General features: G+C 42.6%; 1 protein-coding gene and 1 long non-coding RNA gene across 2 annotated transcripts; both read left to right on the top strand.

Moving 5' to 3' along the window:
* Window positions 1–1870: 1870 nt before the first annotated feature.
* On the top strand, window positions 1871–5206 carry LOC124672935. The gene is made up of 3 exons (XM_047209088.1): window positions 1871–2062; window positions 2487–2805; window positions 4849–5206. Exons 1-2 carry the CDS (start codon window positions 1871–1873, stop codon window positions 2802–2804), a joined length of 510 nt encoding a protein of 169 aa, XP_047065044.1. The 3' UTR covers window position 2805; window positions 4849–5206.
* A 1080-nt stretch (window positions 5207–6286) lies between these two features.
* LOC124669531 lies at window positions 6287–20419 on the top strand. Its single transcript, XR_006992221.1, has 2 exons — window positions 6287–6579; window positions 19922–20419. It is a non-coding gene; the product is annotated as an uncharacterized LOC124669531 (long non-coding RNA).
* The last annotated feature ends 4502 nt before the right edge of the window (window positions 20420–24921 follow it).

Below are 24921 nucleotides of genomic sequence, written 5' to 3'. Positions count from 1 at the left end.
AGCTGAGCTGCTTGCTTGGGTCCGTACGTCCGGCGCTGGTGCTGCCGTGGGCGCATGTTGTCCTCCTATACTGAAGTATTGTTGTAATAAGGTCGGACGACCACAGCTTGTAATAATAAATGATGGCTTACTAGTAGTGAATTTGCACGTTTTGTGGTCGCTAGTGTTGGGCTGAAGGTGTGTGTGAGGCTGGGAAGTTGAATTCGGAATGTACGTAGATGATTTTTCAGGTGGTTGTTGTGAGTTATTTGCTGTTTGATGCAGAAGAATTACTCCCTCCGGTCCGAAAAAAGTGTCGGGAGACTAGTACAAATTACGTTTTACAATAAAACCCTCCGAAATTCACAAAAAGAAGCACGACCCCATTCCTCTTATAGCCAGTGACTGGCCGTCATCGCGGGATCTGGGGATGGGGTGGTGGGACGCCTGGCGATGGAGGTTCGATCTGGTCGATTCGATCGAGAGGCGCTCGATCCGGTCGCTGGTGCGCTCGATTTGGTGGCGGTGGAGCTCGATTCGGTCGCTGGGGCGCTTGATTTGGTGGCGGTGGAGCTCGATCCGGTCGCTGGGGCGCTCGATCTTGGAGATCGTACCGGTCGTCGGTCGCCGGACGCGGCCTGGTGTGATGGGCATGAGCTGGGTGGTGGCGAATGGCGAGCAAGGGGACTTGGTTCGTGAACTCGCCTGCGGCCTTGCTGCCTCGCGGCCACACACCAAGGACGAGACGACTGGGTGAGGACGGACGGGAGTTTTGAGGGCGACGACCGAGGTTTTTTTTGCATAATTGCTGCCTCCGACGCTTTTTCCGGATCGGAGGGAGTACTAATATTGTTGAGAAGATAGGAAGAGGCCTTGTCAAAAATTTGGAAGGGATATTGAAGTAGCACCAGGGAAAAACCATCCTAGTTTGACTTAATAAATAAAGGTGAAAGAAAAGGATGACTGAAATGTGTTAGCTGTGCGTCATCGTTGCATATTGGGCTTTTCCTGGTAGCATTGCATTGCATCGTTGCAATTCTGTTGGGGTGGATGGCGAGGAAAGAAAAGGCAAGGAAGGAAGCTTGGATGGAATGCGAGCGATGGTAGCACAGCGAACCAAGGCAGGATAAAGAAAAAGACCGTCTTGGTATGGGTACATACATGCGTTCTAGAAAAAAAAAAAACAGGTTGGGTAGTTTGAGCCATCGCGATGGAGGAGAGGAGACGCGGTGGAACCAAGCAAGCATGGATCGATTCTAACCGGGGCGCGCGAGCGACTTTACTAGACTATGTTTTTTATTTCTCCCTTTGTTTCTTTCCCTGCCTTTTTTTTTTTTTTTTTTTTTTTGAGAACAGTTTCTTTCCCTGCCTGAAGTCGCCACGCCAGTCGCGATGGAGCCCATCCGTGTGGCGCGGGCCTGGAGCCAACCATGGGACTCCGGCCCACCCGCGCATCTGGAGGCCTACTGCACCAAGGAACGGATCAATTAATTCTCAAAAGAAAAGAAAAAAGGAACGGATCAATTCGGGCACCACAAAACCGTGCGCGCGGCTCCGCTCAAGGGGTTAGAACCCGAAAGGGAAGAGCTTTCACCGTAAAACCCCACCTCGTGTTCTTCGCTAATCCCATTCCTCACTTCGCTAATCCCAACCACTCCGCGTCTCCGCTCCCAACGACAACGAGAGGGAGAAGCCGAGAAGCTTCGAGAAGCTAGGGTTTCCCGCCCCGATGGCCGTCGCCGGAGACGCCGCGAGTCCCTCGCCGCCGCCGCCTCCGCCTGCCTCGGCGCATACCGTCGCCGCGGTGCTGGCGCTCGTGCGCGCCGCGGCCCGGCCGCTCCTCTGCCTGGACTTGGCGACTGCGTGGGTTCTCTCCGCGCTCGCCGCCGCCATGTCCCTGGCTCACCTCGCCTGGGGCGACGCCTCCGCCCCCTTCGTTTTTCTCGTGGCGCTCACGGTCGCGGCTCTCAAGGTCTCCATCTGCATCGCCTTCCTCTTCCTCGTACCAGCCGTTCTGCTGTGCGGCATCGGCCTCGCCTACGTGATTGCGGTTGAATCTCGATCTGGTTCTCAGCCCAGGAAGGTATCGCCGTGCACATAGCTCGCTCTGATCTTTACAGCAGCAGATACGATAGTTGACTGAGCTCTAGATTGTTACATTCGGGTTAAGTTGTCATATATAGTTCAAGCTGTTCTCATAACTACCAGTACTAGTTCCCCATTCGAGCTTAATTATCACTTCATCCGCACCATTCCAGTTTCGAACCATTCCATAGCTCCATCTGATCATTACTTCGATTGAATACAGCAGCAGATACTAATATACTATACTAGTATGGTGGATGAGCTCTAGATTATTTCATTCGGATTAAGTTGTACTTCAAATTGTTCTAATGACTAGTAGTACTAGTTCCCCATTCGAGCTTAATTATCACTTCATCTGCACCATTCCATATATAATCATTGTCCATTCCCTGTGGCTTAACTGAAATTGCTGCCCTCCCCAGCGCGCCTTTGGACCAATCACGCGGGAGTCGATTCGGGAGTTCATTAAGTTTGTGTTTCCCCATGCCGTGGTCCTTGGATTGGTCGCAGATTTGGCCTTCATCCTGCTAACTGCTGCTGGTGCTCTGGTAATGTCCATGTCGCCGTCTGCGGAGGGATCGGTATCTCAGGGACAAATGATTGGTTCTGTGGTCATGGATGTGGGGATGCTTGGCTTCCATGCGATATCTTGCTTTGTTATCATTCCAGCTTTCGCACTGCATATCTTGAGGAAGGACCAGGCGGGCAGGAAAGCAGGACTCACCGTGGCAGTTTGTTGAGGTATATACCCGCCCCTCGCTTCCCCTGCATCTGTTGAGCCATATGATTGCCTAGTTAATGAGCCATATCTTCTGTACACTATAAACGTCCTACTAATACTAAAATAGTGCCACTAGAGTTGTGTATTTGCAATGAGTTTTCCTACAGGCAGAACCTACTGCCAATTGGCTGGTTTTTTTTTGGTAACACGGAGTACTGTTATATATAACCAATGATGTTTTTGCTATTCCCTCTTACTAATGTTGCATATCACCATTGATGACACACATTGGGATTAGTCTCAGTCTTCAACTGTGTGAGTGGGCAACAGAGTGACAGACGCAATGCTACACTATGCCTTTCTTATGTAGTGATCATCGAAATGATTAATATCATGTATTAGAAGAAGTAATATTATTAATATTATCTGTTCATGTTCCATCCTTTCTATCTCTGCATTTAATGAGATTATAAGAAAAGGTGCTTGCTGCTTCAGAACCGTTTGCAAGCACCTTTCTTAGAAGCACGATGTTTCTAGTTTCATGAATCCTAATAACGTGTGAGTTTTTTTTTTTTTTTTTGCTTCGTTGTATTGCAGTTGCAAACAAATGTACCGAGTAACACTTGTTAATGTTCATAATTCAATGTCAAACCAATTTTCCATGCATCCTAGTTGACCTACATGATATATGTTAACTTCCTGTGTTGGACTTGCAAACAAATGTACCGAGTAACATTTGTTAGTGTTGATAATTCGATGTGAAACCATTTTTCCACGCATCCCAGTTGACTTACATGATATTCTGCTTTCTCCGCTGTTGATAGATGTTAAGAATATTTGCATTTTACATGGATTTGATTTGTTACAAGTCGCCAGTTGACCAATCAGATGCTTACAGAGAGATCATCAGCAGAAGCAGAAACATAGTATACGCTGTTTATGATCAGTCATTCCCGTGATTATTGTGATTGGGCAGATAACAGTTCATTCATTAGACCCATCTTAAGTTGTAGGCCTCAAATTTCGAAATGACCGGTCGTCGGGCATCTTCTACTTCATTGCATTATCTTGCTGTGTATTTTTGCCTTGTTTTATCTGTTATAAACCAACTTCGTTTTTCGTCTTAGTGATGATAGCAAGTAGATACTCAACTTTGGTTATTCAAGTAAAAAACTACGATGGTGTTACATAGAACAGACCGTTAACTTAACTCGTAGCTAGTATGTACTTGCATGTGGTGGTGTTCCATGGCATTTTTGTAGAAGTGTCCTTGAGAACAAGTGTTGACGATGTAGTGAGAAATTCTTCCCTTTTACAGATTTCTACTGTCATTTTATTTCCCTAAAAGGAGATTTGTTTCACAAGAGGAATTTTTAAGAATTGTTTTTGAGAGTTCAATACGTTTTCATGTTAGGCGCTTATTGTGCATTGTTTTTAATAATACTACTGTCAGATTGTCAAATTGCAGAAAAACAAATATGTTTTATTAAGACAAGCTACAGGATGTCACTAGTTCCATCGATTTTTTCCTGCTATTTATACCATTCTTTTGTGCCATATGGAGTGTGGATTGACTTGATTTTTTCTGCCCACTGGTCCTCATAGTGTATACAAATATATTGGGCTTGTGATCTCAAGATGGTTTCCAACTTTCCATGTGTGGGTAACTACTGATTTTTTTTGAAGCACTGGGTAACTACTGATTAGGCCATCTTTAATAATCAAGTGTTCTATAATTTAGAGTCTGTTCTGAGCTAGCTATCATGTACACTGAATTTGCACCATTGAGACACCCTGACTTCCCAAATTAGGCTGTTATCTGATTTGACGTGCAATTAAACCCTTCCGTTCTTGATCTAAAAAATCCCTATCACTGGTCTAGTTGCACTGGCATGGACGCATGGTAGTGGCCCTTGCCATATTGGTATACGTACTCTACATATATAGATTACTATATACGCTTTATAATATTGGGTGCTTAATATTGTTAAAGATACGCATCCTCGCTCAAGTGCTATTTGATGCTGCTAGTCTAATAAAATCATGGGCTTCTGTATTGACAGCCATAACCCCGAACTGAAGATGTGAAGAAACGCTGGGCAGATACAAGAGACTTCGCTGAAGATTATAGCCGCTGACAAGTACTGGATTGTAGTTACATGTATCCACGATTGTATATTGGCCCCCCTACTTAGTATTGCACACTCCATGTGCTAGGAGCTCTGATGATTGGACATTATTGCGTTTCAGACTTCAGTGTTTACCTGTTGTTAGGATGTTGTTAGGACGCCAACACTGCCGGAGCCCGGAGGATAGTTCTTTTCTAGGCGAATAGATTTTGCCATGTTTGCAATTTTATCATGGATGACTACTGTTTCCTTGCAAGAGGTATAGGCTCTGTGGCAGTTACCATAGAATGTCTGCGTGTGGCGATTGGAGATGTTATGTGGCTATAGTTTTGTTGAGCATGTCCATCCGTGTCTTGTGGGTCTGTATTCTGCAGGGCTCATATCTTCGGTAGCTTAAGCTTTAAAAATATGTAACCGCGATCTTCAATCTACAACTACAATGTTTTAGTCGGTGTTTAGTGTATTGATCTTGCCTTCGATTCGTGTGGCATAATGCTAGAGTGTTTTTTTTTTTGGAAAAATCTTCGGTAGCTCGAGTTCAAAGTATTCAACCGTGATCTTGAATCTATTTTACTACCTATGTTTATAGTGAATGGTTACTGTCAATGTTCTCATCTTGCCTTGTAATCATTATTGTGAACCTAGATCTAGATATTCTGTATCCGAAACAGGAGGGTAGGTTTGTTAGAACCAGTTCTTCGTTAAAATCTACACACTTCTGCAGTCATAATAGTTTGACTCTAGTCTAAAAGATTAGTGTTGCTCACTTCTAAAACATTTTTCTGAAGGATAAGGAAACCATTATCGTCCAAATTTGAGTTCTGCAAAATATTCAGAATCCTGATTGAGATTCTTTTTTTTGAATTTCTAGCTTGAAATCTAGAAATTCCATGAGAAACCTGCAAAAAATTGAAAGAATTTTTTAGCAACAAATCCAAACATTTCAACCGGCCCTCTGCTCCCTACGGTACCTAGTTCTTAGGGGCATCATGTTGTAATCTCAAGTGTCCCTTTTCTTGAATTTGTATATAACTCCTTTTCTAAATATATCCAGGCGCAAAGCTTTTGTGTTAGAAAAAAAAATCTGTGCAAATTACTCCTCTAACATTTACTTCGATCGAATTACAGCTGTGGATAGGCTTGTGGCTGAGCTCTACATTATCAATTAAGTTACCATACATAGTTCAAGTAGTCCTGATGACTAGTAATATATAGTGCTCCTTCCATGGGGATAGGAAGTTGATTTAAATAATTTTTAACTCCATTCCATCATTCAATTCATTTTTGAACCATTCGACATATACTCATCTCAATCTCAGCGGGTTCGGTTAAATTGTTGTGCTCCTCCGAGTGCCTTTGGAGCAATCAGGCAGGGGTCAACTCGGGGTTTGTCTGGGCTTCCCCGTGCTGTGGTCCTTGGATTGGTCGCAAATCTGCCCTTCATCCTGCTAATTGTCGCTGGTCTTCTGGTTGTGATGATGATGTCGTCGCCTGTGGGGGGGTCGATATCTCAGGGAGAAATGATTGGTACAATGATCGCGGAGGTGGGGATATTTGGCTTCCATGCAATATCTTGCTTCGTTATCATTCCAGCTTTAGCACTGGATGTCTGGAGGGATGACCGATCAGACACAAAAGCAGGACTTGGGGTTGCAGATTGTTGAGGTATGTACATTCCCCTATTCTTTGGATTCTCCTATGTACATGAGCCATGCGATCCTTATTGGCTAACGTAGCGGAACCGGATAACCTCCTTAGAGGGCCGGGTTGCATGTTATATAGGGGGCAAGAATAACCCTTGCCAGGGTATTACATGTGGGGCAGCTATACGTGCGGTGTACTACACCGTATCCGTATAGTGCTATATTACAACTCTAACAGCCTCTCTTAATCTAAACTTGATACAAGATTTAGATTACGCCGAAACTCATGTAAATTTCTAACTGGGATAGCTTTAGTAAAACCATCTGCAACTTGATCTTTACTAGAAACAACACGAATGTCTAGTTTTTTCTTTGCTACTCTTTCACGAACAAAGTGAAAATCAATCTCAATGTGTTTGGTACGGGCATGGAACACTGGATTTGCAGACAAATATGTAGCACCAATGTTGTCACACCATAAACAAGGTTTCTTCTGTAATCTGACTCCAAGCTCATGCAGAAGTGCTTCAACCCATATCATTTCAGCTGTGGCATTTGCTAAGGCTTTATACTCTGCTTCAGTACTTGAACGAGAAACAATATCTTGTTTCCCGGCACTCCAAGAAATCAAGTTTGGTCCTAAGAATATAGCAAAACCACCTGTAGACCGTCTATCATCAAGACAACCTGCCCAATCAGCATCTCAGAAAGCACTCAAAAGGGTAGATTGAGATGGCCAAAATGTTATACCAAGATGAATGGTGTCCTTAACATATCGTAGGATCCTCTTAACAACTGTCCAATGTACAGTTGTAGGAGCATGCAAATATTGACATACTTTATTCACTGAGTAGGCCAAGTCAGGACGAGTCAGTGTAAGATACTGCAAGGCACCAACGATGCTGCGATACTGTGTGCTATCTTCAGACCCAAGAAGATCTCCTGCAGCAAGAGACAATGGCTCTATAGGCGACAGAGGTGTGGGTGCTGACTTGCATTGGAGCATACCGACTTTTTCTAGCAATTCCGAAGCATATTTCCCTTGTGTCAAAACTAGGCTGGCTGAGGTTGTCTTGACCTCAATGCCTAGAAAATAGTGCGAAACTCCAAGATCCTTGATAGCAAAATCCTTATTGAGATCCTTAAGCAAAGCACTAATCGCATGATCTGAAGAACTTGTGACAATAATATCATCAACATAGATCAAGACAAATATGGCAATACCCGATTTCTGATAGAGAAACAAAGAGGTATCTGCTTTTGATGCTGAGAAGCCATAACTGTGTAATTTGGAACCGAGACAAGAATACCACGCTCGAGGAGCTTGTTTTAGGCCATAAAGAGCTTTATCAAGCTTGCAAACATAATTAGGAACTTTGGGATTCTCAAAACCTGGAGGCTGTTTCATGTAAACCTCCTATTCCAGACCACAGCGAACAGTGCCATCTTTGTAAATTTTCGGTTTTTAAAATACCTTTTTGTAACCTGGTTTGGACTCCAGCCACATGAAGAGTAGTAGCAGGAGGGGCCGCAGAAGATCCAGCATGTGAAGCAGGAGCAGCAGCCTCGGATCCAGGGTGTGCTGCTGTGTCGGCAGCAGACGTGGCAGGTGAGGAGTGGTGGGAGTCGATGCCAGTATGTGGTGGAGACAGCGACTGGCGTGGACCACGCGAGCACCCACGCCGCGTGTAGACCTGCAGGCGAGGAGGGGACTGATACGTCTCCGACGTATCGATAATTTCTTATGTTCCATGCCACATTATTGATGATATCTACATGTTTTGTACACATTATATGTCATATTTATGCGTTTTCCGGAACTAACCTATTGATGAGATGCCGAAGGGCCAGTTCCTGTTTTCTGCTGTTTTTGGTTCCAGAAATCCTAGTAAGGAAATATTCTCGAAATCGGACGAAATCAAGACCCAGCATCCTATTTTGCCCGGAAGCATCCAGAACACCCGAGAACCGCCAGAGAGGGGGCACAGGGCCACCAAACCCTAGGCCGGCGCGGCCAAGGGGGGGCCGCGCCCCCCTAGCGTGTCGCCGCCTCGTCAGCCCTCCGACTCCGCCTCTTCGCCTATTTAAAGGTCCCTGACCTAAAACCTCGATACGGAAAAGCCACGGTAGGAGAAACCTTCCGGAGCCGCCACCATCGCGAAGCCAAGATCCGGGGACAGGAGTCTCCGTTCCGGCACGCCGCCGGGACGGGGAAATGCCCCGGAAGGCTTCTCCATCGACACCACCGCCATCTTCATCAACGCTGCTTGTCTCCCATGAGGAGGGAGTAGTTCTCCATCGAGGCTCGGGGCTGTACCGGTAGCTATGTGGTTAATCTCTCTCCTATGTGCTTCAATACAATAATCTCATGAGCTGCCTTACATGATTGAGATTCATATGATGATGCTTGTAATCTAGATGTCATTATGCTAGTCAAGTGGGTTTTACTTATGTGATCTCCGGAGACTCCTTGTCCCACGTGTGTAAAGGTGACGGTGTGTGCACCGTGTGGGTCTCTTAGGCTATATTTCACAGAATACTTATTCACTGTTATGAATGGCATAGTGAAGTGCTTATTTATATCCCTTTATGATTGCAATGTGTTTTGTATCACAATTTATCTGTGTGCTACTCTAGTGATGTTATTAAAGTAGTTTATTCCTCCTGCACGGTGTAATGGTGACAGTGTGTGCATCCGTGTTAGTACTTGGCGTAGGCTATGATTATGATCTCTTGTAGATTATGAAGTTAACTATTGCTATGATGGTATTGATGTGATCTATTCCTCCTACATAGTGTGAAGGTGACGAGTGTGCATGCTATGTTAGTACTTGGTTTAGTTGTGTTGATCTGTCATGCACTCTAAGGTTATTTAAATATGAACATTGAATATTGTGGAGCTTGTTAACTCCGGCATTGAGGGTTCGTGTAATCCTACGCAATTAGTGGTGTTCATCATCCAACAAGAGAGTGTAGAGTATGCATTTATCTATTCGTTATGTGATCAAAGTTGAGAGTGTCCACTAGTGAAAGTTTAATCCCTAGGACTTGTTCCTAAATATCGCTATCGCTGCTTGTTTACTCGTTTTTCTGCGTTACTACTCGCTGCGTTACTACGCTCATATTCATTCATACCACCTGTATTTCACTATCTCTTCGCCGAACTAGTGCACCTATTAGGTGTGTTGGGGACACAAGAGATTTCTTGCTTTGTGGTTGCAGGGTTGCATGAGAGGGATATCTTTGACCTCTTCCTCCCTGAGTTCGATAAACCTTGGGTGATCCACTTAAGGGAAACTTGCTGCTGTTCTACAAACCTCTGCTCTTGGAGGCCCAACATTGTCTACAAGAATAGAAGCTCCCGTAGACATCAAGCTATTTTCTGGCGCCGTTGCCGGGGAGGAAAGGTAAAAGGTACTCACACTCCGGATCTCGGCTACTAAGCTATTTTCGCCGTTGTAAGTACTCGAAGCTATTTCCTTTAGATCCTGCAATTGCATCTTTTTGTTTCTTGTTTACACTAGTTTGGCATAATGGACAACAATGAGCTTCTTATTCTATTTCCTGATTTAAGACATGGATGGTTTGATGCGAAAATTAAAAAACCCATGGAACATATTAGTATGAACACTTTGAACACCATTGTTGATAATGATATAGAAAGTTCTAAGCTTGGGGAAGCTGGTTTTCATGATCTTTTTAGTCCCCCAAGCATTGAGGAGAAAATTTACTTTGATGATACTTTGCCTCCTATTTATGATGATTATAATAATATTGGTCTTTTAGTACCGCCTGTTATGGAGGATAAATTTGATTATGATTACAATATGCCTCCTATATTTGATGATGAGAATAATAATGATAGCTACTTTGTTGAATTTGCTCCCACTACAACTAATAAAATTGATTATGCCTATGTGGAGAGTAATAATTTTATGCATGAGACTCATGATAAGAATGCTTTATGTGATAGTTATATTGTTGAGTTTGCTCATGTTGCTACTGAAAGTTATTATGAGAGAGGAAAATATGGTTGTAGAAATTTTCATGTTACTAAAATACCTCTCTTTTTGCTGAAAATCTTGAAGCTGCACTTGTTTTATCTTTCTGTGCTTGTTGCATTATGCTTCTTGAATTTGTTTATTTACAAGATTCCTATGCATAGGAAGCATGTTAGGCTTAAATTTGTTTTGAATTTGCCTTTTGATGCTCTCTTTTGTTCAACTACTATTTCTTGCGAGTGCATCATTAAAACTGCTGAGCCCATCTTAATGGCTATAAAGAAAGAACTTCTTGGGAGATAACCCATGTGTTTATTTTGCTACAGTACCTCTATTTTATATTTGTGTCTTGGAAGTTGTTTACTACTGTAGCAACCTCTCCTTATCTTAGTTTTGTGCATTGTTGTGCCAAGTAAAGTCGTTGATAGTAAGGTTCATACTAGATTTGGATTACTGCGCGAAACAGATTTCTTTGCTGTCACGAATCTGGGCCTAATTCTCTGCAGGTAACTCGGAAAATTATGCCAATTTACGTGAGTGATCCTCAGATATGTACGCAACTTTCATTCAATTTGAGCATTTTCATCTGAGCAAGTTGGTGCCATTTTAAAATTCGTCTTTATGGACTGTTCTATTTTGACAGATTCTGCCTTTTATTTCGCACTGCCTCTTTTCTTTGTGTTGGATGGATTTCTTTGTTCCATTACCTTCCAGTAGCTTTGGGCAATGTCCAGAAGTGTTAAGAATGATTGTGTCACCTCTGAACATGTGTATTTTTATTATTCACTAACCCTCTAATGAGTTTGTTTCGAGTTTGGTGTGGAGGAAGTTTTCAAGGGTCAAGAGAGGAGGATGATATACTATGATCAAGAAGAGTGAAGAGTCTAAGCTTGGGGATGCCCCCGTGGTTTATCCCTGCATATTTTAAGAAGACTCAAGCATCTAAGCTTGGGGATGCCCAAGGCATCCCCTTCTTCATCGACAAATTATCAGGTTCCTTCTCTTGAAACTATATTTTTATTCGGTCACATCTTATGTACTTTACTTGGAGCGTCTGTGTGCTTTTATTTTTGTTTTGTGTTTGAATAAGATCTGATCCATCATGCTTGTGTGGGAGAGAGACACGCTCCGCTGGTTCATATGAACACATGTGTTCTTAGCTTTTAATGTTCATGGCGAAGGTTGAAACTGCTTCGTTCATTGTTATATGGCTGGAAACGGAAAATGATACATGTAGTAATTCTAAAATGTCTTGAATAATTTGATACTTGGCAATTGTTGTGGTCATGTTTAAGCTCTTGCATCATATACTTTGCACCCATTAATGAAGAAATACATAGAGCTTGCTAAAATTTGGTTTGCATATTTGGTCTCTCTAAAGTCTAGATAATTTCTAGTATTGAGTTTTGAACAACAAGGAAGACGGTGTAGAATCTTATAATGTTTACAATATGTCTTTTATGTGAGTTTTGCTGCACCGGTTCATCCTTGTGTTTGTTTCAAATAACCTTGCTAGCCTAAACCTTGTATCGAGAGGGAATACTTCTCATGCATCCAAAATCCTTGAGCCAACCACTATGCCATTTGTGTCCACCATACCTACCTACTACATGGTATTTCTCCGCCATTCCAAAGTAAATTGCTTGAGTGCTACCTTTAAAATTTCCATCATTCGCCTTTGCAATATATAGCTCATGGGACAAATAGCCTAAAAACTATTGTGGTATTGAATATGTACTTATGCACTTTATCTCTTATTAAGTTGCTTGTTGTGCGATAACCATGTTTCTGGGGACGCCATCAACACTTTGTTGAATATCATGTGAGTTGCTATGCATGTTCGTCTTGTCTGAAGTAAGGGCGATTTTCATGATCAAATGGTTTGAGTATGCATACTGTTAGAGAAGAACATTGGGCCGCTAACTAAAGCCATGATTCATGGTGGAAGTTTCGGTGTGGACAACTAATCCTCAATCTCTTATGAGAATTTTAACTGTTGTTGTATGCTTATGCATTAAAGAGGAGTCCATTATCTCGTTGTCTATGTTGTCCCGGTATGGATGTCTAAGTTGAGAATAATCAAAAGCGAGAAATCCAATGCGAGCTTTCTCCTTAGACCTTTGTACAGGCGGCATAGAGGTACCCCTTTGTGACACTTGGTTGAAACATATGCTATGCAATGATAATCCGTGTTAAGCCAAGCTAATTAGGACAAGGTGCGGGCACTATTAGTATACTATGTATGAGGCTTGCAACTTGTAAGATATAATTTACATGATACATATGCTTTATTACTACCGTTGACAAAATTGTTTCATGTTTTCAAAACCAAAGCTCTAGCACAAATATAGCAATCGATGCTTTCCTCTTTGAAGGACCATTCTTTTACTTTTATGTTGAGTCAGTTCACCTATTTCTCTCCATCTCAAGAAGCAAACACTTGTGTGAACTGTGCATTGATTCCTACATACTTGCATATTGCACTTGTTATATTACTTTACATTGACAATATCCATGAGATATACATGTTATAAGTTGAAAGCAACCGCTGAAACTTAATCTTCCTTTGTGTTGCTTCAATACCTTTACTTTGATTTATTGCTTTATGAGTTAACTCTTATGCAAGACTTATTGATGCTTGTCTTGAAGTACTATTCATGAAAAGTCTTTGCTTTATGATTCATTTGTTTACTCATGTCATTACCATTGTTTTGATCGCTGCATTCATTACATATGCTTACAATAGTATGATCAAGGTTATGATGGCATGTCACTCCAGAAATTATCTTTGTTATCGTTTTCTGCTCGGGACGAGCAGAAACTAAGCTTGGGGATGCTGATACGTCTCCGACGTATCGATAATTTCTTATGTTCCATGCCACATTATTGATGATATCTACATGTTTTGTACACATTATATGTCATATTTATGCGTTTTCCGGAACTAACCTATTGACGAGATGCCGAAGGGCCGGTTCTGTTTTCTGCTGTTTTTGGTTCCAGAAATCCTAGTAAGGAAATATTCTCGGAATCGGACGAAATCAAGACCCAGCATCCTATTTTGCCCGGAAGCATCCAGAACACCCGAGAACCGCCAGAGAGGGGGCACAGGGCCACCAAACCCTAGGCCGGCGCGGCCAAGGGGGGGCCCGCGCCCCCCTAGCGTGTCGCCGCCTCGTCAGCCCTCCGACTCCGCCTCTTCGCCTATTTAAAGGTCCCTGACCTAAAACCTCGATACGGAAAAGCCACGGTAGGAGAAACCTTCCAGAGCCGCCGCCATCGCGAAGCCAAGATCTGGGGGACATGAGTCTCTGTTCCGGCACGCCGCCGGGACGGGGAAGTGCCCCGGAAGGCTTCTCCATCGACACCACCGCCATCTTCATCAACGCTGCTGTCTCCCATGAGGAGGGAGTAGTTCTCCATCGAGGCTCGGGGCTGTACCGGTAGCTATGTGGTTAATCTCTCTCCTATGTGCTTCAATACAATAATCTCATGAGCTGCCTTACATGATTGAGATTCATATGATGATGCTTGTAATCTAGATGTCATTATGCTAGTCAAGTGGGTTTTACTTATGTGATCTCTGGAGACTCCTTGTCCCACGTGTGTAAAGGTGACGAGTGTGTGCACCGTGTGGGTCTCTTAGGCTATATTTCACGGAATACTTATTCACTCGTTATGAATGGCATAGTGAAGTGCTTATTTATATCCCTTTATGATTGCAATGTGTTTTGTATCACAATTTATCCGTGTGCTACTCTAGTGATGTTATTAAAGTAGTTTATTCCTCCCGCACGGTGTAATGGTGACAGTGTGTGCATCCGTGTTAGTACTTGGCGTAGGCTATGATTATGATCTCTTGTAGATTATGAAGTTAACTATTGCTATGATGGTATTGATGTGATCTATTCCTCCTACATAGTGTGAAGGTGACAGTGTGCATGCTATGTTAGTACTTGGTTTAGTTGTGTTGATCTGTCATGCACTCTAAGGTTATTTAAATATGAACATTGAATATTGTGGAGCTTGTTAACTCCGGCATTGAGGGTTCGTGTAATCCTACGCAATTAGTGGTGTTCATCATCCAACAAGAGAGTGTAGAGTATGCATTTATCTATTCTGTTATGTGATCAAAGTTGAGAGTGTCCACTAGTGAAAGTTTAATCCCTAGGCCTTGTTCCTAAATATCGCTATCGTTGCTTGTTCTATCGTTTTTTTGCGTTACTATCGCTGCGTTACTACTCGCTCATATTCATTCATACCACCTGTATTTCACTATCTCTTCGCCGAACTAGTGCACCTATTAGGTGTGTTGGGGACACAAGAGATTTCTTGCTTTGTGGTTGCAGTGGTTGCATGAGAGGGATATCTTTGACCTCTTCCTCCCTGAGTTCGATAAACCTTGGGTGATCCACTTAAGGGAAACTTGCTGCTGTTCTACAAACCTCTGCTCTTGGAGGCCCAACACTGTCTACAAGAATAGAAGCTCCCGTAGACATCAGGGACCGAGACCAGGAGCGGCCACGCGCCTGCGACGGCTGCAGCTGGGAACTCCCACCCTCGGGAGCAGTGACGCCAGGCGTGCCAGGCGGATCCTCCTCGGAATCAGCATGCGGGTGATCCGAGGTTCGAGGAGAATCCTCCTCGGATCTGTTACCAGGCTCATCATTTTGTGCCAAATCTGTATTTGCTTCATTGGAGCTCAAATATTCATCATTTTGACTGAAATTTTCACTTGGATCTTCAGTATCGGAGTGGCCTTCTTCTAGACCAGTCTGAGGAGTGTGTTCCTGAGTATGATTAGAAATAACAGGTACAAACGGTGAAGGCATATGATCATCAAAACATGCATCCCCACTAGTACATGAAGAAGAGTCTTTTGGCAAAAGAAGAATATCATTGGTAAGTCGAGAGCCAGCATTGGGATGCAATGAGGCAAAGGGAAGGACGGTCTCATCAAAGACAACATCTCGAGACACATAGACTCGACCAATAGATACATCCAGACATTTTACACCTTTATGAAGAGGACTGTAGCCTAGGAAAACACATCGTGTAGAACGGAAAGCAAGCTTTCTTTTATTACAGGGACGAAGATTGGGCCAACATACACAGCCAAAGATTCGAAGAGATTCATAGTTTGGTTTGGCACCAAGGAGTTTTTCAGCAGGAGTATGGAAATCAATTACCTTGCTAGGAAGGAGATTTATTAGAAAAGTAGCTGTAAGGAAGGCTTCATCCCAAAACTTAAGAGGCATGGATGCATGTGCGAGTAAAGAGAGCCCAGCCTCTACTATATGACGGTGTTTGCGTTCAGCTGAACCATTTTGTTGGTGAGCATGAGGACAAGATACATGATGAACTATGCCAATTTTCTGAAAGAAACCATTGAGTTTTTCATATTCACCACCCCAGTCTGTTTGCATAGTAATGATCTTTCTACTGAATTTGCGCTCAACATAAGCTTGATAATTAAGAAAGACTTGATAAACATCTGAACGCTTCTTAAGGAGATAAATCCAAGTAAATTTACTATAATCATCAATGAAGCTTACATAGTAGAGATGTTTGCCAACAGAGGCAGGAGCAGGACCCCATACATCAGAGAACACCAATTCAAAAGGAACAGTGGACACACTAGAAGATATAGCGTATGGCAACTGGTGGCTCTTAGCTAATTGACAACCATAAAAAATATAAGAATTTATTTCTGGGGTGTATGAAATCTGATTTTTCCTAAGAACTTGTTGCACCACGAAGGAGGAAGGATGCCCTAGGCGGCGATGCCATGTAGAAGACGATGGCTTTATTGTGAGGAAAGCTTGCTTGGATGATCCTGTAGAGAATGGCACTAGTGGGTAGAGACCTTCATGACATGGTCCTCTAAAGAGAATCCTTCGCGTGACCTGATCCTTAATAAGAAAGAACCAAGGGTGGAACTCAATAAACACATTATTATCAAGACAAAGTTTATGAACAGATAACAGATTTTTAGAGGCATTGGGAACATAAAGTATGTCATGAAGATGTAAAGTACTATGGGGAGTATGCAATTTTGAATAACCAGTATGACTATAACCATACCATTGGCATCGGCCGTGTGCACACGATCACGGCCCTTGTACTTCTCTTGAGTAGTAAGCTTGTGGAGTTCACCGGTGATGTGAACCGCAGCACCAGAATCAGAATACCAATTTGAGTCCACACCATATGATGCAACATTGGCATCCTTTCTGTTGGTTCTTCCACCACCATCATCATCATCATCAGAATCATTCTTGAACCGCCACCAGCAATCAGATGCGGGATGGCCATGAACTGTGCAAATCTGGCAGGTCACATCCACATAGGGAGTTGGGGCACGGCCATGCCCCTTCCGGCGTCGTGGTCCTTTGCCATTAGTTCTGTCATCACGGCGACGGTCACGGTCATCAGGACGGCGACGGTCACCACGGTCATCTTCACGATGACGATCACCGCGGTCATCTTTGCGGCGATGATCCTCCCATTTGCTCCCATCACGACGACGGTCAGGAGACCGAGCATGGTCACCACGGGGCTGGCGGTAATATTCAGGAGACTTCCGCGATCATCGCGAGCACGATAGTCACGGTCAGAGTCACGGCGATGGCTTGCAGCATTAGCAGAAGAGGTGAATCCAGAGCCCACCCCCTGTCCAGTAGAGGAGAGCATGTCTTGACGTCGATCATGCGCACAGACTTGGTCATACAGGTCATCAAGGGTAGTGTCAGCATTGCCATTGACATTAGCAGTAACATCATTGTAGGATGCATCAAGTCCATTGACTATGTAACCCACCATCTCATCTTCATCAACAGGTTTTCCCGCAGCAGCCAACTCCGAAGCAAAGCTCTTCATCTTGGCAAAGTAAGCAGCTGGGGTGAGAACGTTTTTCTTGGTACTGGTGAGTGCACCCCGCAGCTCATTGAGCTTGGACCGAGAGCGCCCACTGAACATAGTTGTGAGAACTGCCCACATGCCGACAGAGGAGTCTATGCCGACAACATGAGCTATGACTTCCGGCGAGAGGGTTTGCAGCAGCCACCCAAGCACCGTCTGATCTCGAGACAGCCGGGCCGCATACGCAGGATTGGGCTGCCGAGTTTTCTTCTTCTCTGAATCTTCCACCTCGAAGAACTTCTCCGGCGCAACATCTGTGCCCTCAAGCAGCTCAAGGACCTGAGCACCGCGCAGAGGGGGCAGGACCAGGGGGTGGAGGGTGGACTTCCCAGAACAGCGGCCAGTGCGATCGACAAGGAAGACGAGGCCATGGCACCGACCAGGGAGATTTCCGATCAAGGGATCGTGAGGACTTCCGATCTGGAGATCGTGAACTTCCGATCTACGGATTGTGGACTTCCGATCTGAGGATCGTGGACTTCCGATCTGAGGGATCGTGGACTTCCGATCTGAAGATCGTGGACGAATTCTTGTGTTTTTGGTGTTTCCGATCAAGGTCGATCATGGGAGGTTTTCGGCGGCTAGGTCATGGAGAGGATTGCTCTGATACCATATTGGCTAACATAGCGGAACCGGATAGCGTCCTTAGAGGGCCGGGTTGCATGTTATATAGGGGGCAAGAATAACCCTTGCCAGGGTATTACATGTGGGGCAGCTATACGTGCGGTGTACTACACCGTATCCGTATAGTGCTATATTACAACTCTAACAATCCTCTCAGTTGACGAGGCATATTTTGTGTACATTATTAACCTCATAATAACATGAAAATGGTGTCTCCCTCTGCCTACTTGCTGATATTTGTTAACATGTAGTATTAAACCATTTTCCTATCTCCTGGTTGTAGCATTCATGACAAACATTGGGATTAGTCTATATTTAATTGTGCGATTGGCCAACTACCGCAATTCTATTGTATGCTTTTGCTACGAAATATCAGATATTCAGATGTTTCAGTCGGAGGTGGTGATCGTTTCTATCGGTGCACATAGTGAGATAATAAAAAAAAAACGTGTTTCCTGTTTCAGAACCATATGTGAGCATCTTTTTTATAAGCATGATGCAATTATATACATACGAAACCAAGTAACACTTGCTAGTGCTGACAACTTTATGCCAAACCATATTTTTGTGCATCCCAGTTGGTCCTACAAGAGTGTTTGCTTTCACAGCTGTTGATAGATGTTAGCTTTCATAAGAAGTTTTGCATTTAAAATGGATCTTCTTAATTTGGTACAAGGCGCCCAATAGACCAATCAGGTGCTTACAGACAGATCATAACCAGAACCTAGTATGCATTGTTTAGTCATTCTCGTGATTTTTGTGATTGGGCCACTAAGAATTTATTCATCAGACCCATCGTAAGTGGTAGGCCCACAAATTTTAAAGTGTTGGGATGTCGGGCATCTTCTACTTCATTGAATTATCTTGTTATTACTTGATTTATTTTATCTATTCTGTACCAACTTGGTGCTTTGTTTTAGTGAAGATAGCAAATAGAAACTCAATCTGATTATTCAAGCAAGTAAACTATGATGGTGATATATAGAAGAGACGATTCCCTTAATTTGTAGCTAGTGTGTACTTGCATGTGGTGTTGTTCCATGGCATTTTTGTAGAAGTGCCATTGACAACAAAAGTTGATGTTGTAATGAGATTTTTCTTCCATTTTACAGGTTTTAGTGTCCTTTTTATTTTATTTAAAGGTGATTTGTGTCGGAATAGTTAGTTGTTATTTTTTTTGATAGTTTTATATGTTTATTTGTTAATATATTGGTGCTTCTTGTGGAAATTTATTTTTTGAAGAATACTACTGTTTGGGGGTCAATTGCAAAATTGCAACTATATTTCATTAAGACAAGCTACAAGATGCCAGTAGGTCCATTTTTATTTTTCCGCTATACTTTTGCGCAGTGCGGAGTGTGGACCTGCACACTTGTTAGGCTTGTGATCTCAAGATGGTTTCCATATGTGGGTCACTACTGATTAGGCCATCTTTTTATCATCAAGTGTTCTATAATTCAGAGTCTATTTTGAAATAGCTACCATGTGCGTTAAATTTACACCTTTGAGGCACCCGGGCATTTCTAAATTAGGCTGTTATGAGGACCAACAATAATTACACTTTATATCCTGAGCTGCTATTGTTGTATTCTCCATGAGATACGATGCTCCACTATTGATATAAAGAACCCCCCTTGCTTGTCTAGTTACGCTGGCATGGTAGTGATCCTTGCCATATTGCTATACTCAGTATAGTACATACATCACTATATACAGTTCATAATATCGGGTGTTTAGTATTGTTAACATCTGCACATCCTCACTGAAGTGCTATGTGATGCCGCTACTCTAATAAAATTTTGGCTTCTGTATAAACAGACATAACTCTGAACTTGAAGGTGTGAAGAAAGGCAAGGGAGATAGAAAAGACTTCGCTGGAGATTATGGCTGTTGACAATTACTGGATTATAATTACTTGTATCCACGTCTGTATATTGGTCCACTGCTAGTATTGCATACTCCATGTCCTAGGATCTCTCCGTTGTGCTGTTTCAATGTTCACTTGCTGCTGGAAGGCTGGAATACATGAGCTGACAGTGAGGGGTAACACCCTCCCAGAGGAGAGAGGACAATGCTTTTCTAGGCGTATAGAATTTGCCATGTTTGCAGTTCTATGTTGGGCGACTATATGTTTGCAAGTGGTTGGGAATGTGGTAGTCATCATAGAACGTTATGTCTGTGGCAATCTCATATGTTACATCCCTACAGTTAACTATCTTTGTTTCTTTCTTGTGGATATCGATTGGGCCAAACTCTAATGCTTCAATTTTGAAGTATGCAATGGTGATATTGAATCTGTTGCCACAAATGTCTAAATTGAAGGGTTACCGCTGTAAATGTTCTGATCTTTCCTCTGATTCAGGTGGGATAAATTTTCTTTGCATTTGTTTGAATTGTTGAGAATAAGAGGAGGACTATGATTTAGGAAGGAAATTAAACACTCAGATCTGAGCCGCGAAGTACTCGAAGATGCCTACTTTTGCAGGTGCTTATTTGATGGTTATGATGGTCTCATTTTGTTCGTGTTGTCATAACGTGTTCGATATTCGTGGTCTCTTTGATGCTGAGCAGCTGAGGTCTTCTTGAGACTACGAAATGACTTCCTTTTGCGACTGGAGCCATTCTTGCAGTGATGATCTTCCCTCCACTCGCAAACCTGCACTTTTTTCTGACTGTTAATAGGATCGTTCCTGTTGATATACTACAATATGGTGGTCTTAAGTTTTCTATTGTCATACAATGGTATCACGTGAAGGCAATTCTGAGATATGCATGATAAACTACGGGTATATTTTAAAAAAGCTTTCGACAATTTATTCTATCTACAAGATTAGGCATTCGTTAATAAGTGGACCGTAGTCTTAAAAATCAAGCTCGAGACGGAAGGCCCAAACCCTCAGGTGCCATGGCCCATCGCGCGGAAGATTGTTTAGACTGAAAAACTCGGTTTGGACCTTTCTCTCAGAAATTCTCAACATCAAATTAAGAATCCAGAGTGAGATTCTTTTTTTAACTTCTTGCTCGATATACAGAAATCTCAAGGGAAACTTGCAACTAGTAACTTTCTAAAGAAATATATCAACAAATCCTAACATTTTACCCAGTTGATTGAAGGAGGGAAGGTAGCTGTGCAGGATCGATTCGGCCACGAACCATTGCCGATAACAACCGCCGGTACTTGACTTATATCAACTATTTAATCACTGTGAGAAAGTAACTTACCTAGAAAATTTTATTATACTTGACTTATATCAACTATTTAATCATTGTGAGAAGCTAACTAATTTTTGTTCGAAGTTTTTTTATAAGGCAAATGCCTTTTTTAGGCTGAACAGTGGATAGGCCTTTTGTACGTAAAGAAACATACTTCTCGCTATTTCCTTTACCACGAGCCTCCTCACTCCGCTGCCCCACGCAACCACTCCGCCTCCTTTCGAGATCGAGGGGAGAAAGCTTCCGGGAGGTACAGTTTCTCGTTCCGAATTTCCGACGGCCGTCATCACCGCAACGTGATGCTCTCACCGCCGCCGTCGCCAGCGGGGATCATCATTGCGGTGCTGGCATTTGTGCGATTCGTCCTCACCCCGATGTTGGGGCGTGTGCGTGTCGTCCGCGTTGCGGCCCGAGCGCTCCCCTACATGTGCTTCACGACGGCTTGGGTTATCTCCGCGGGCTCAGCCGCAACGATTGTCGCACGCCATACCTGCCGCAAGGGCTCTACCCTCCTCTTCTTTCTCGAGGCATTCACATGCATGGCTTTCAAGTTCTGCATCTGTGTCATGTTTCTCTTCCTCGTGATTGCAGCTGTTCTTCCGTGCGGCCATTGCCTGGCCTACCTAATTGCACTTGTATCTGGATCTGGTTGCAAGTTCAAGAAGGTACTATCCTGCAAATATATCCCTCTCATCAGATCTTTACTTCGATCAAATTACACTGCTAGTTATATAGGCTAGTGGCTGAGCTTGTAGTACATTGTTGCATTCGAATTAATCTGCCATGCATAATTCAAGTTGTCAAGACGACTAGTAATAGTGTTCCATGTGGGCTTATCACTTCATACACATCCTTTCATTTTCGGACCATCCCATATATATTCATGTCCATCCCTGTGTGTTTCGATAAAATTGTTGTCCTCCTCAGACCGTCTTTGGAGAAATTACGTGGGAGTCGGATCAGGAGCTGTTTAAGTTTCCTGCGCAGTGGTCCTCGGATGGGTGGCATATCTGGCCTTCATCTTGCTAATTCTCGCTGGTATTCTGGCAATGATAATATCCCCACATGTGGAGGAATCAATATCTCATGGACAAATGGTTGGTTCCGTGATCGTGGATGTGGCCTGTGGGGATATTTGGCCTCCATGCCATATCTTGCTTCGTTATCATTCCAGTTTTCGCATTTGATATCCGGAGGAAGGACCAGGCAGACGGAATATCAGGACTCACATTCCCCTCTTCTTTGGCTTCTCGTATACGTATGAGCCATATGATCCTCTCAATTAATGAGGCATATTTTGTGTACTACATTATTTGCCTCCTAATAACATGCAATTCCTCCCCCCCCCCCGATGTTGTGTATTTGCAATCATTTTCCTTAGCTGCAGAACCTACAATATTTGTTGGTTCGTGGTAACATGGAGTATTGTTATATCTAGTTGCTGCATACTGGCATTCATGACAAACATTGGGATTAATTTGAATCTTTAATTCTGTGAGTAACCAACGACCAGAATGCTACCATGTGCCTTTGTTACAAAGCGGTCATCAAAGTGATCAATATCATGTATTAGAGGATGTAATGATAGCTGCTTATGTTCCATTGTAGCCTATGATCGTTTCTATCAATGCAGATAGTTAGATTATAACAAAAGGTGATTGATGCTTCAGAACCCTTTGCGAGCACCTTTCTTACTATAATTATGTATGATGGTTCTAGTTCTAGCTTCATGAATCCTTCATGTGCTGCAGTTGTATATAAATGTAGCCGACTAACACTTATTGGTGTTGATAACATTTTGCCAAACCATTTTTCGTGCATCCCAATTAGACCTACAAGAGAGATTGCTTTCTTCGATATTGATAGATGTTAGCTTTACTAAGTATATTTGTATTTAACACGGCTCTTCTTTTTGGCGCAATTCACAAATTGACAAATCAGATGCTTGTGGAAAGATCATCAACAGAAACCTAGTATCATTGTCATGTTTTAGTTATTCCAGCGATTAGGCCCCTAAGAATTTATCCATCAAATCCACTATTAGTGTTTTTTTTTCAAAATGGGGAGCTACACCCCGGACTCTGCATCGAAACGATGCACACAACCACTTATTTCAAACTCACCGTCAGTGGTATGCCTCAGATCCCAAAGGGCTGGATTGTTGGACATCTCTTTTTTAATTGCATTATATTTTTATAACCATATGTCTTGTTTTATCCGTTCTGTACCAACATAAGGCTTTGTTTTAGTGAAGATAGCAAATATAAGTTCAATTCGATTAAATCATCTAAGTAACTATGATGGTGATATATGAAATAGACCCTTCCCCTAATCCATATCTAGTATCTACTACTTGTGTGTCATGTTGTCCCATGGACTTTTTTTTTGTAGAAGTGCCTTCCAGAACTCATGTTGATGTTGTAGACATAATTTATTTTTACGGGTTTTGAGTGCCTGTTTATTTCCCCAAAAATTGTTTCTCGAATAGAAATTTGTTAGGAATATTTTCTATAGTTTATTTTTCTATTTTTTTAAACCATATTGGTGCCTATGCAAATTTTTTTTTTGAAGAGTACCCCGCCGGGGAGGTCAATTGTACAATTAAAATATATTTCATTCAATCAAGCTACAAGATGCCACTAGTTCCATTGATTTTTTTCTTCTTCACATATTTATAGTATGTTGTTCTTTTGTGACCCATGGAGTGTGAATTGTATTGCTTTGCTCTGCCCACTTGTTAGGGTTGTGATCTCAAGATGGTTTCATATGTGGGTCACTACTGATTATGCCATCTTTTTTTACCATCAAGTGTTCTATAATTCAGAGTCTTTTTTAATTTTTTTTTACCGTGTATTGAATTTGCACCTTTGAGGCACCCATCCTTTCCAAATTGGGATGATGTTATGCAATTATTGTATTCTCCATCAGAGCCGACGCTCCACCTAACCCTTCCCACTATTGATCTAAAGAATCCCCCTCACTAGTCTAGTTGCACAACATGGTAGTGACCCTTGGCATATTGGTATACTCGGTATTCTACATAGATGACTATATACAGCTTATAATATCGCGTGTTTAGTGTTGTTAACATCTACACACATCCTCACTCAAGTGCTATTTGATGCTTCTAGTGTAATGATTTTTTTTTATTTCTGTACAAACAGACATAACCCTGAATTGAAGGTGTGAAGAAAGGAAAGGCAGATGCAAGAGACTTCTCAAGATTATGGCTGTTGACAATTTCTAGATGACAATTAGTCGTATGTGCGTCTATATATTGGTCCATTGTTAGTACTGCATACTCCATGTGCTAGGAGTTCTCGTGAGTCAACGTTGTGTTGTTTCAATATTTACTCGCTGCTGGCAGGCTGGAATACATGACTTGACAATGAGGGGTAATAGCCTCCCATAGGATAATTAATGTTTTTTGAGGCGTATAAAATTTTCCATGCTTGCAGTTTTATGGTGGTAGACTAGATCTTTGCAACTAGTTGGGCATTTGCTAGTCATCATATAATATTATGTTTTGTGGCGATCTAATATGTTCAACGTGCAGTTCAATATCGTTGTTTCTGTCTTCTGTATATGGGAATGGGCCATGCTCT

Source organism: Lolium rigidum, chromosome 7 (genome assembly GCF_022539505.1).
Source record: "Lolium rigidum isolate FL_2022 chromosome 7, APGP_CSIRO_Lrig_0.1, whole genome shotgun sequence".
NCBI classification, from domain to species: Eukaryota; Viridiplantae; Streptophyta; class Magnoliopsida; order Poales; family Poaceae; genus Lolium; species Lolium rigidum.
Note: the sequence above shows the minus strand (reverse complement) of the source record. Positions and strands in the feature narration are given on the sequence as shown.

What these genes read in the sequence shown, in the direction of transcription:
- LOC124672935 (XM_047209088.1), top strand. Translation starts at nt 1,871, where the DNA reads ATGTCCCTGGCTCACCTCGCCTGGGGCGACGCCTCCGCCCCCTTCGTT. An exon ending in CTGGTTCTCAGCCCAGGAAG is followed by an intron (nt 2,063 to 2,486) that starts GTATCGCCGTGC and finishes TGCCCTCCCCAG; the next exon opens with CGCGCCTTTGGACCAATCAC.